We start from the raw sequence: 13,406 nt of genomic DNA, 5'->3' as shown, positions 1-13,406 counted from the left end.
AGGGGGCAGGTACCAAGACTGTTATTAAACTAAAGTCTATGGAGTCTACGGAGAGGGGCGGCATACAAATCTAATAAATAATAATAAATAATAATAAATCTAATTAGGTTTAAACCAAATTAATGTAATATGGTTGTGCCTAATATATTTCATGAAGTTTGCTCTCATCAAATATATGTCATTTCATAATTATTCTCAGTGTTATCATTAATTTTAGGAAGGATTTTCTTAATAACAAGAAATATTCCTACTGTACAATCTTATGTATTCCTCCACAGAGGTCCATAAGAGTTACCCTTTAGTAAATGCAGTCACAATACCTTCAGATTGTCTGGAAGTTCAGAACGCCCAGCATAGCCAGGATTCATAGTAATGAAGACCGCACATGTTGGGTTAAGCTTGAGTTCAGTCCCTTCAAATATCAAAATGTCAGCGCCAGCATTGATACCTGGGAATCAAGAGAAAGAAACAGTACTTGAAGCCTGGCTGAAACAGATTTTATCTTTAATTCATAGAGATTAAAATCTAGCCAGGAAATGTTTTACCTCTTTGGATTGTAAGAATTTGTTGGGCCACAACAGACAACACTTCCAAATCAATTCTGTTAAATTCATCAAAACAAGCCCAGGCTCCACATGAAAGCAAACCCTAAAAGGAAAGAAACCAAAGGTGAAAAATATTTTAATACTTATTGGAAAACTGACAGAGAGGTATGGGAACAAGGATTATCTCTTATCATTCAATCTAGCCTTCAGAATGTTTTTCACTTTTTTTTGTAGCCTAGAACTACAATGCAAACACAAGCAGTAGAACAAATTCAAACTAGAGTCTTGTACTTTAAGCGAGCTAATTTCAATAAACTTAGAGAAAGCTTGGGAAGGATTCCATGGATGAGAATCCTCAAGGGGAAAACAATTCAAGAAGCTTGGGAAATTTTGAAAGGAAGATTATAAAAGCCCAGTCTAGCACAATACCAATGAAGAAGAAAAAGGTCCTGAAAGAAACGAGCATGGCTGGATAAAGAACTCTGACAAATTGAAAGTCAAAAATGACAAGTATAAAAAGTGGATAGAAGGGGAAATAATTAAGGCAGAATATCAGCAAATAGCCCGAGCCTGTAAAGATGAAGTAAGGAAAGCTAAGGCTCACAATGAACAAAGGCTTGTGAACAAAAGTAAAAAGTAACAAAAAATGCTCTTCCAACATATTAAAAACAAGAAAAATATCAAGGAAACAATTGGTCCATTGCAGGGAGAAAATGGCAAAAAGGTGACAAGCATCAAGGAGAAAGCAGAGCTACTTAACTTGTTTTTTGCATCTGTCTTTAGACAAAGGGAAACAACACTCCAATCTATCAAAAACAACATTAAAAAAACATATAAAGAACACAAGTTAAAATAGGGAGGAAAATGGTAAGAGAGCATCTGTCTACCCTAGATGAGTTCAAATCATCAGGACCAGATGGATTACACCCCAAAGTTTTGAAATAACTGGCAGAGGAGATCTCAGAACCACTGAACTATATATTTCTAAGATCCTGGAGGACCAGGGAACTGCCAGAGGACTGGAAAAGAGCTGATGTAGTTCCCATCTTCAAAAAAGGGGAAAAATAGATCCAGGAAACTACAGCACGTGTTCCTTGGCCCCACAAAGCTGTCTCATATCTTCTCTAGAACATTGCCCCGCACAAAACAAAGCATAACTACTCACCTCGAGGCGAGATGGGCAGCATATAAACTCATTAAATCAATTTAAAACAAAAAAAATTAATTCATTAAGTTCTTATTGAAGCACTTTGATATGCATGTTTTGATTCTCAGCATTACATTTTCAGTGACGTTCTTTCATTCCCACCTTGAAGAATTTCCCCAGAGCAAGATAATCTAATCCATCAGAACAATTGAAAACCACACATTGCTTGGCAACAGCCTTTGCTAAATCCTTGGTTGTCTCAGTTTTTCCGGTTCCAGCAGGCCCTTCTGGGGCACCACCAAGATGAAGGTGAAGGGCACCAAACAAAGTTCTGAAAAGATGCAAATAAGAAAACTGTTATAGAGAACAATGATAACTCCAGCATGTTTTATTCACCATAGTTCTTTCTGTTGTCCTTTCTTAACTTTAATTCTGGCCAGGATGTCCATCTTTATGGAAGCACGCTGACCTTCTATCTGTAACATCAACCTATCACACAGAATTGTTGTGGCACAAACTAGAGGAAGAAAATATTACAGCTGTAGAGTTCTTCAGGTCGACTTGGAGAAAGGTGTTGCAGAAACATAAATGCAGCCCTACTTTCTTTTAGAACAGAAATATAATTCAATATTTGGCTTTTCAATAATAACTCTTGAAATTAAAACTTGAACATAACTTCTATTCAGAATATCTGTAATTATATTTAAGGGGGGGAAAAAATAATGAAAGCATGCAGCCATTTTCTAATTCATTGGGACAATGTTCAAGATCGATATCTCCATTACCTCATTTCTATTATATTAATTCTTTTAACTTATAAAAGGAGATACCTGTAGCATCTATCTGTAAGTGGAGTAATAACCAATCTTGGAGTATTGCCAAGATATTCATATCCATACCGTAAGGCAGCATTTATCATCTTTGTTTCTAGATGCCCTTCCTAATGGAAGACAAGAAATATACATATAAAAAGACTGAAGATAAATAAAAAATGTCTCCCTTAATTAGGTTGACCAGCATGGAAAATGATTGACTTTTAAAGGTTTAAAGGTTTCCCCTTTCCGGTCATAAGTGACTCAAATGGGTTATGTTACTCTTTGATTCTCAGCCAAGGGAGTCTGCATTGTCTGACAGATGCAGGGGTGGGCTACTGCCTGGATGAGGAAGGGGGAAATGCAGTGGGATAGCAAAAATGGAGCTCCACCCCAGAGCACGCAATTGGCACTGAAAGATGTTGAAAGAAAATGCAGGGAATCCTGCATAAGCCACACCCACAGGGTGGTAGTAAAAAAACTGGTAGCCCTTCACTGGACAGATGTTTTCATCAACATTTGAAAAGAAAGTAAAAAGTAAAGGACTCCCTGCTGAAAGGTGATGGTGCTCATCTTTATTTCAAGGCCATTGATCCAGCACTGTCTGAAGACATTTCCATGGTGATGTGGCCAGCAGAATGCTGTTACCTTCCCACTGAAAGCTATTTATCTACTTGCACTTGCATTTGCATGCATGCTCTCAAATTGCTAGGTGGACCGGAGCAAGTAATTGGAGCTCACCCAGTCATGTGGCATTAAGGTCTCAAACCTGGGCTGCCATCTTTCCAGTCACAAATCCCAGCTTCTCAACTTCAGAAAATATGGAATGCAGGAAGCTTTCCTGTTGAAGAGGTACCTCTTTCTCTACTCATACTTGCCCCTACCCTCCTCGCCTTTCGCAAACTCCTTAAAACCCACATTTGTCGTCAGGCATGGGGGAACTGAGTTATCTCCTCCGGGCCTATACAATTTATGTATGGTATGCTTGTGTGTATGTCTGTTTAATAATGGGGTTTTTTAATATTTTAAATTGTAAATTATTAGATTTGTTATAAACTGTTTTTATTGTATTGTGAGCCGCCCTGAGTCTACGGAAAGGGGTGGCATACAAATCTAATAAATAAATAATAAATAAATAAATGCTTTCGAATTGCTAGGTTGGCAGGAGCTGGGACAAGTAACGGGGAGACATCCCGTGCAGTGCTCAGGTCTCAAACCTTTCTACTGAGCATCCTAATGACTGAGCCATCATGCCCCAATTGACTTTTATTGGAAAATAAAGAAGCTGGTGACAGATGTTAAATCTGCTTTGACTTCGAAAGTAGATTTATAGACAGGTTCATACAAGATCAAGCAAGCATCAGATAATCCAGCCTATAAAAATCAATACCACTGATTACATGGAAGTAGGGACAGATTTATGATCAGTATAATTCATATAAACGAATTCATATAAAACCCAAACTACATTGATGTTTTCGTTTAAAACATACAGAAGCTTACATTAGCAGGCTGGTATAATAAATTCTGCCCCCTCTACTGTGGTTTGATGAAAAGCATTCTTTTCAAGCAGTTATTTGCGTGTGCACTAAGGCAAATCATAACTTTAGTATGAAAATAAATTTGTAGGAAAAGTGTTTCCTGCAAACAAGGGTATAAACCTGAAAACTTTTAAAATAAACATTGGAGTAAAAATTTGGATTTAAAAAAAAGAATCTAATTTATGGAGAAAATAATTGTGGAGGATGGAAATGGATTTGTAAAAGAAATCTTTAAAAATGTCACTGTTGGAGCTTGGCATACCACACCCATTCCCCAGATAAGGTAGACCACCTGAGGTGACTCTTCTGCTTCTATTGTTTCATTAATCATGCACTAATTATTATTATTATTATTATTATTATTATTATTATTATTATTATTATTTATTAGATTTGTGTGCCGCCACTCTCCGTAGACTAATCCTATGTTAAAGGACTTTGCCCTATATTAGACTGTCCAAATAATTTTAGAAGACCCTTGCCAAATACATATTAACACTAGAAACACTAAATTATTATTTAATGCTTTCGTACGTCAGTACATTTGGCACTTTCATATCGAACACAATTGGCCATTTTCACTATTCCTTGCTTTCTCCGTGTCACAGGCAATTAATGGAAAAGATGTCAACTAAGCTGCCTTAAAATAAAGAAATCAGCAAGCTTTTGGGAAAATATATGATCTGAGACATTTTGCTTTGGGAAAAGACCTTTTTGGGGTAACTTCCTTCTAATATTGTATTCCACGTAACAAATATAGGTCCTGTGTGATTCTAAGTCAGATTAAGGCCACTCAGTTCCAAAAATTATGACTCCTTTAAAAAAATAAAAGCATGATTTATCCAACAATTTCAGGGGAACTCACCTATGGCCGTTGACAGAAGTTTTATCTGTAAGTCTTCTGCAAATTCAGCAAGCATATAGGGAATGTGGGGATGGAAAAATCATTTTAATTAAACAGTGTAAATGGTATATGCATGACTATTGGGTATCTTACTTCTTATCATGCACGATGATGGGTAAAATCTTTTGTTATCAGCAAAAAAATGGCTCTTATTAGTGTATCTTTCCTCCTATGTCAGCATGGAGTCCAAATAGAAAAGCTGAGTGCAGAATTTACTTCCTAATAGGATTCACAGAGATATCCCTTACCTGCCAATAGTATCTCAGCTGACTTAACCATTCAAAGTCGCTGTCATCACTGACACGCTTCTCTACAAGAGATACAAGCACATCCCTAGCGTGAACATCCAGGACCACAAGTGCTCCAAGGGTCACTCGATTCTGCTTTGACAACTTTCCTCGCACCAAGGTGACTATGCCATCAATCTGCTCATTGCACTGGGTCAGGTAATTCTCAAGGGCCTGAGTGAAAAGGAAAAACCAGAAAGAAGTGAATTAGTTCCAAACATCAACATCAGTGTCTACTGCTCTAATAACTGCTGCTTTTAGAAGTGATTTCGCATTTCTTCAGCTGTCATCTTGACAAGCAATTGTTCATTGGCACATTTCAAATTTGTTCTCTTTTAAATACATACATACATGCATGCATCAGTCCAAGGCACTATTCTAACAATAGAAATGCTTTTGTGCAAGTGTCTGCCATCAGAAGAAAGAAAAAGTGATAATAGCTTGTTTCCATCCATCTTTACCTGCTTCCCAGTCCATCACTTGAATTATTTCATAGGGCTACTTAAATCTTCCAGAGTAGAAGGGGGGGGATTGTGGGGGGGGGGTACCAAAGGAGAACAAAATAATCAATCAGGCTCAGGATTTTTCTTTCTATGACAAAGCATATAGTCCAAGCTTTATTCCACTGAAATCAAGTGGGATAAATTAGGCATTTGCCATAGGAAGGACAACACTACTTCCTTTCTCAGAGACATGTGTATTGGAAGCTCCAAGATTCATGTGTGTTAGTACTATGTACAAAATAGTTGGGTTTGCAATATATAAGCAAGCTAACAATGGATGCTTGTATGTATTGAAAAACTATAGCTTTAAGAGGTAGTGTTGCAAATTGCCATAAGAGGGAGCCAGAAAGCATGATTTTCTCTCTCTCTCTGCTCCCTCTGTTCATTTCTGCTGATTCACTGTGACTGATGTAGTAAGCTTTACATCTATAAATTTACATCTTTTATGGCCAGCTGTATAAATGATGTACATGTATATGATTATGACTGTCTTTTTATAACAAATGGGTTTTTTATTATGGGGTTTTAGTCTTAGATAATGTTCGACTTCTTTTTTATTGCTTTGTACCTATTTATATTGTATTTATATTATCATTGTAAGCTGCCCTGAGTCCTTTGAGATTGGGTGGTATAAAAGTCAAATAAATAAATAAATAAATAAATGAGTGAGTGAGTGAGTGAGTGAGTGAGTGAATGAATGAATAAATAAGCTCTGTGTTAGTTTGATGTATTTGTAAGTTGTAATGTATGTGTGATATGTAAGACAAAACAGGCTTGCAATACTATTATTGTATAGAGATATTGACTGATTTGAATGTATATGACTGGACTGTTTAACTTGACTGCGCTATTTCTAAAGTAAACACTATTTTATAAACTTTAATGTATCTGAATAATTGCTCATATCTCCTGGATATCTGCTGGAATCCCACATTTTCCTCTGTGCATGTTTTTGATAACTCAAGGGTTCTGCACACTCCTTAACAATGTGCCCTACAAGATTTCTGCCAGAAGGGAAAGAAATTTTATGTATAACCGTTTGCTTCCTTTGGTTGCTTTTTTCCCATCCAATTTTCCCAATTTATCTTCCATTGAAACTAATGAAATTATTTTTATGCTACTCAAGATTTACATCTCTCTGTAAATAAAAAGAAGCAATAATCCTTGCCATCAATGTCAAGGATCACATCTTCTAAGGCTAGTCAGCCCTATGCAGAGCATCCAAATGACATTGGAAAATGAGCAGTGGAATTTTCTACTCTTCAAACATCTGCTCTTAAGGCATTATTAGTCACAGCTTCAACTCCTCTCGGGAAGCAAATTGAGGCCTCTGCTGATTAGTTGATAGCTTCACTAGAAGTATTCATTTATACTGCATCCTGATTATACTGCACAGTTTTTAAATTTCACTTCTATAGTAAGAAAAAGCCAGGCCCTAGCAATAACAAATACTTTCCTCAGTAAAATTCTCCACTAAGGAAAATGAAGGAGTGGGGAAATGGGGGGTTACCACAACTGCATTCTCTTTGCCGATGATTTAAAACTCTTCAACACCACCTAAAACACTGCTACTCTCCAAAAAGACCTTGACTCTATGTCAGAATGGTCAAACATCTGGCAACTCCAAATCTCAACCAATAAATGCTCTGTCCTGCACATTGACAAAAAGAATCAGAACACCAAATACAAGCTGAATAAACAAGACCTTGCAGATGACCCTCAGTCTGTCACAGATTTTGGAATATTCATAACAAATGACCTAAGTGCCAAAGCCCACTGCAACCAACTCACCAAAAAGACTTCAAGAGTTATTAACCTAATCTTACATAACTTCTTCTCCAGTAATATCATACTACTAACCAGAGCATACAAAACATTCGCCAGACCAATTCTTAAATACAGCTCATCTGTCTGGAACCCACACCGCATATTGGACATAAATACCATAGAAAGTATCCAGAGATAGAGGGTCTGGATGGATATTAACAGGTTCAAGATCAACCCCCAACAAAACGGAGTGGCTGTGGGTTTTGCCTCCCAGGGACAATTCCATCTATCTTCCATCACCCTGGAGGGGGAACTTCTGACTCCGTCAGAGAGGATCCGCAACTTGGGAGTCCTCCTTGTTCCACAGCTGAGGCTAGAACAACAACTCTCAGTTGTGGCAAGGGGGATGTGTGCATAGGTTCCCCTGGTGCACCAGTTGTGGCCCTATTTGGACAGGGAGTCTCTTCTCACAGTCACTCACACCCTCATCACCTCGTGACTCAATTACTGCAATGCTCTCTACTATTAAAGAACATTCGGAGGCTGCAGTTAGTCCAAAATTCAGCCACGCAAGCCATTGTGGGTCTACTGAGGTATGCCCATATATCACCATCACTCCGTGAGCTGCATTGGCTACCAAATGGTCTCTGAATGGAATTTAAAGTGTTGGCTAGTTATCTATAAAGCCCTACATGGTTTAGGACCAGATACTTATAGGACCGTCTCCTGCCTTACGAATCCCAGCGGCCAGGCAGATCCCACAGTCTGCCTTCTCCAGGTCCCATCAGCCAAGCAATGTCACCTGGGGATGCCTGGTGGAAGGGACTTCTCTGTGGCAGCTCTGGTCCTTTGGAATCAACTCTCCCCCAGAAATTTGTACTGCCACGACCCACCTGGCCTTTTGAAAGATTTTAAAAACACACCTTTCCCAGCAGGCCTGGAGCCGTCGACCATTGACATCCTTCTTCGGTTGATAGTATAATTGTGACTGGGATGAATTTGATTGAATGGTTTTAAATGTCTGTGGTTTTAAGATTAAGGTTTTATGCTTGGGTTTCATAAATTCTGTATTTTGTATTGATATTATTTTGTAAGCTGCCCTGAGTCTGCTGGAGAAGGATGGCCTAGAAATCTAAATACATAAACAAACAAACAAACAAACAAACAAACTTTCCACTCCTCTACTTGCAACAGAATACCTTACGCAACCAGACTTGAAATCCTGGGCTAAGAAAGTTTAGAACTACATCGTCTTTGGCACGACCTAGGCATAGCTCATAACATTATCTGCTACAATGTCCTACCTGTCAACAACTACTTCAGCTTCAACCACAACAATACACGAGCAACAACAGATACAAACTCAAAGCAAACTACCCAAAAATTTACTGTAGAAAATATGACTTTAGCAATAGAGAGGTTAACGCCTGGAACTCACTACCTTATTCTGTGGTTTCGCCACCAATCCCCCCAAAATTATCCTTAGACTGTCCACTGTTGACCTCATCCAATTCCTAAGAGGTCAGTAAGGGGCGTGCATAAGCACACCAGCGTGCCTACCATCCCTGTCCAATTGTTTGTTCTTATCTTATGTATATAAACAATGTTATATCTATGTATATTACAAATACATATTTGACAAATAAATAAATAAAATAAAATAAACTATCTGAAGCTTGTTGGTAAATTTTTATTAAAGTTACAGTGGTTAAATTTACCACATAATAAACTGAATCAGATTCTCACTGAAACAAATGGGACTTAAATCATAACTGACTTGTGGAAACTTTTGTATCTCATTTGAAAACCAAGGACCCAGAGTATGAAGGAAGAATGGAGAGGCACACACAGCAAGATGCTTGAAATCTAATGTGAAGTTTCCCCAGTCTGTGTTGATTTGGGGAGTCATGTCATCTGCTGAGGTTGGTCCACTGTGCTTCACTAAGTCCAGGGTCAATGCAGCCGTCTTCTAGGAGATTTTGGAGCACTTCATGCTTCCTTCCACACCAAATTTTATGGGGATGCTAACTTCAATTTTCCAGCAGGACTTGGCACCAAAAGCACCAAAACCTGGTTCAATGACTGTAGGATTATCGTGCTTCATTGGCCAGCAAACTCTCTGACCTGAACCCCATACAGAATCTATGGGGCATTGCCAAGAGAAATATGAGAGATATGAGACCAAACAATGCAAAAGAGCTGAAGGACGTTATAGAAGCATCCTGGTCTTCCATAACACCTCAGCAGTGCCACAGGCTTATAGCTTGCATGCCATGCTGCAGAAATGCAGTAATTGCTGCAAAAGGAGCCCAAACCAAGTACTGAGTGCATATGCATGCTTATACTTTTCAGATATTGTTCTATATACAATCCTTGTTTTATTGATCGCATGTAATATTCTAATTTTCTGAGATTACAGATTTGGGGGTTTCATGAGCTGTACCCCACAATCATCACAATTAGGACAAATCACAGTTTGAACTATCTTGCCTTGCATGTAATGATGAGTCTCTCTCATATATTACGTTTCACCTTTTAAGTTGCATTAATTCTAATTTTTTTTGAATTTCACCTGTATGCCCTACTGACAACAGTAGTTGTATTAGTAAATTGGAATATTTTTACCTTTCAGCTTTTCTATTGCTTTTATAAAGGTACAAATTTGGAAAAACAGCTGTGCAAATTTTCTCATACATTTTCTATTGGTTCAAACACCGTCATATTACCAAGTACAGTATACAAATTGTAGTAATTGGTTATTCATATCAATTAAAGAAGATGGAATTATTTAACATTTCACATATTATTGAAATATTCCTACCTCCTGGCCATTTTTAATAGCTGCTTGCACTTCAAGAGTCCAAAAAGCCTGGGAAACGCAAAGAACTGTCTGTCCAGGCCATTCTTTTACCCAGTTTATACGGAGAGATTTTGGATAAGCATCTATTGCAGAACCAATAACCTAATTCAAAAATACAAAATATGAAACTCTTGTTAAGTAAATTAGAAAGCAGATTCCAAATATTTTCTGTTGTGACCTTTTGGTTCTATCAGTAGGACCTTACTCCATCAGCTCCAATGAACATCAGACAATTTAGTTAGAGCACAACATACTTTATATTGAAAAATTCAAGTTGCATGACTCTCAGTCAACACTGAACAGAAGAGAAATGCCTTGTGACTCAAGCCTTCATACATTAGGATACTTACAGTAGGGTTCCATATTTTTCGGAGTATAAGAGGCACCTTTTCTGCCCTAAAAGTGGCTGGAAATTTGGGTGTGTCTTGTTGTACATACTCCTAGTCAGTTGGAGGATAATGAAGAAATTGAGGACTCTGATACAGATAGTGTTTATGAATTAGTGGTGGGCCCAGGGTTACAGGTAGTAGAACAGGTGGGAGACCAGCCACAAGATGTGGCTATGAGTCCAGAATCTAGCGAGGAAGAATCAGGCGTTCGCTGGGTCAGTCCTAAATTCAGAAGGGTCCAAAAACGTAAGGAACAGGTGTTTAGAAGAAGATATTAAGGGGAGGAATGGGTTAAACACTGGAGTGATGTATTTGGTACGTCAGTGGGGAAGAAGGATGGAGTTTCAATGTTGTAGGGCTAAAATGAAAGGTATTTTGTTCAGCTCCCAAGCAAGCAAATGCATTCTGTATTATTTTAGTCATTTCTGCTGTTTTTGAATCATGCTGTGAGTACATAAATCTTGTTAAACGGAGAAAGCTGGGAGGAATGTATGAGGAATGCAGTTAAGAAAGATAAGGGGAGGAAGAGGAATGTGCTAGTATGAACTGTATTTTGAATACGGAAGGGAAGAGAAATAAAGATGGAGTTTCTTTGTTTATGAAATACTGCATTTAGTAAGAGTTATTTGTAATAGCTAAAGTCCTACCAGAAACCAGAAAATGTCTTATATTCTGAATGTAGCTTTTCTCGAAGCTTTTTTCCCCCAGCCCTAATTAGGTGCAAACAATCTTCCCAGCTCTTACCTTGCAGGCTCTTTCATGGTTACTTTCTGTGAAGAATGTTTTTCAAGGCCTAAGTCTTTATAGGCTTTTTTTTTTCATTGCTCTAGTTGCTCCGAATAAGTTTCTTTCCAGCCCTAACCAGATGCTAATGATATTCCCAGTTCTTATCGGCTTGTAAGCTCTTTCATTGTTACTCTCTCCAAATAAGGTTTTTTAAAAACTCTAACCAGGGGATAAAATAATATGCTGAAGCTGACCAAACTACAGATGCTAGCCAGATGAATATCTGGTAGACAGAATTTTTTCCCTATTTTCCTCCCCAAAAACTAAGGTGCATCTTATACACCAGTGTGTCTTATACTCCAAAAAAATACGGTATCTATTTATTTATTTATTTATTTATTTATTATTTAGACTCGGGGCGGCTCACAACAGAATAAAACAATTCATGACAAATCTAAATTATAGTTTAAAATATGTAAAAAAAAACCATTTACTAAACAAACATACATACAAACATACCATGCATAAATTGTATATGCCCGGGGGAGATGTCTCAGTTCCCCCATGCCTAACGACAAAGGTGGGTTTTAAGAAGCTTACGAAAGGCAAGGAGAGTAGGGGCAGTTCTAATCTGGGGGGAGAGTTGGTTCCAGAGGGCCGGGGCCGCCACAGAGAAGGCTCTTCTCCTGGGGCCCGCCAAACGACATTGTTTGGTTGACAGGACCCGGAGAAGGCCCACTCTGTGGGACCTAATCGGTCGCTGGGATTCGTGCGGCAGAAGGCGGTCTCGGAGATATTCTGGTCCAATGCCATGAAGGGCTTTAAAGGTCATAACCAACACTTTGAATTGTGACCGGAAATTGATCGGCAACCAATGCAGACTGCGGAGTGTTGGTGAAACATGGGCATACCTAGGTAAGCCCATGACTGCTCTCGCAGCTGCATTCTGCACGATCTGAAGTTTCCGAACACTTTTCAAAGGTAGCCCCATGTAGAGAGCATTACAGTAGTCGAACCTCGAGGTGATGAAGGCATGAGTGACTGTGAGCAGTGAGTCCCGGTCCAAATAGGGCCGCAACTGGTGCACCAGGCGAACCTGGGCAAACGCCCCTCTATATCCTCCAGGTATGCTGAACCAAATCCACATGAATTTTTAACTACTATGTCCATACTGAAGGGACTTCTTCTGTTAGAATACCAACTATTCATTCAAATAAAATAAAAATCTGAATGTTTTGCAATTCCACCTTTCACTGTCACAAACCAATTCTAAGTAACTGAATTCTAGAAATGGTAACTTGCTTGGCTTTGAAAGGAATAAAACAATTACCACGTAGATATGCTGGAAAAATTGTTTGTAGATTTGGCCTAGCCTCAATTGACACAAAAAGTATAAAAATATGTATGCTTCAAATTAGTGCTATGTGTAATTACAATAGGAAAGAAGAAGAAAGAGAAGAATGTGATTAGCCAATAGAGTAAATGAATTGAACTTAAATAAAAAAAAGATTCAAAAAGAAAAAAGTACATCTACCACTTTTATTAGATTTGTACTCATGATGTGAAACGCTGACACAGAATCTACAAAACTCTATCGTTGTTTCCGTGACTACAGTGTAATTCTTTTATATTAAATTTCTGTTTAACCAGTTCATGCAAATCTAATAGACTATATATTATGCTGAACTAAATTAAAAAGAAGAAAATTCTTGGTTATAGATTTTAGAACCATTAATAACTCAGATGTACAGAGATCAAAGAGATGAAAAGTAAACATGACTTTAAAAATTAAAAAAATGTGTTCTTTCCTAAATTGATTGGAAATTTGGTGCACAGGGTAAAGTAAAATTGAAATGATTTTCAGAAATGGCATCTAAAAGGAGGTGGGGAATCCCATCGTGGGATTCCCCACTCTCCTCCCGGGT

At 38.1% G+C, this 13,406-nt stretch overlaps 1 protein-coding gene across 1 annotated transcript in view; it reads right to left on the bottom strand.

Moving 5' to 3' along the window:
• DNAH7 (dynein axonemal heavy chain 7) overlaps positions 1-13,406 on the bottom strand; it is a 173,140-nt gene that overhangs the window by 93,572 nt on the left and 66,162 nt on the right. The window contains exons 21-26 of the mRNA XM_070732131.1: positions 10,328-10,468; positions 5,198-5,410; positions 2,523-2,632; positions 1,855-2,023; positions 546-648; positions 321-448 (exon numbers count right to left, since the gene is read on the bottom strand). Of these exons, the coding sequence (XP_070588232.1) occupies positions 321-448; positions 546-648; positions 1,855-2,023; positions 2,523-2,632; positions 5,198-5,410; positions 10,328-10,468 (864 nt within the window). The remainder of the gene's footprint in view (positions 1-320; positions 449-545; positions 649-1,854; positions 2,024-2,522; positions 2,633-5,197; positions 5,411-10,327; positions 10,469-13,406) is intronic.

This window comes from Erythrolamprus reginae, chromosome 1 (genome assembly GCF_031021105.1).
Source record: "Erythrolamprus reginae isolate rEryReg1 chromosome 1, rEryReg1.hap1, whole genome shotgun sequence".
NCBI classification, from domain to species: domain Eukaryota; kingdom Metazoa; phylum Chordata; class Lepidosauria; order Squamata; family Dipsadidae; genus Erythrolamprus; species Erythrolamprus reginae.
This window is presented reverse-complemented; position numbering and strand designations above follow the sequence as displayed.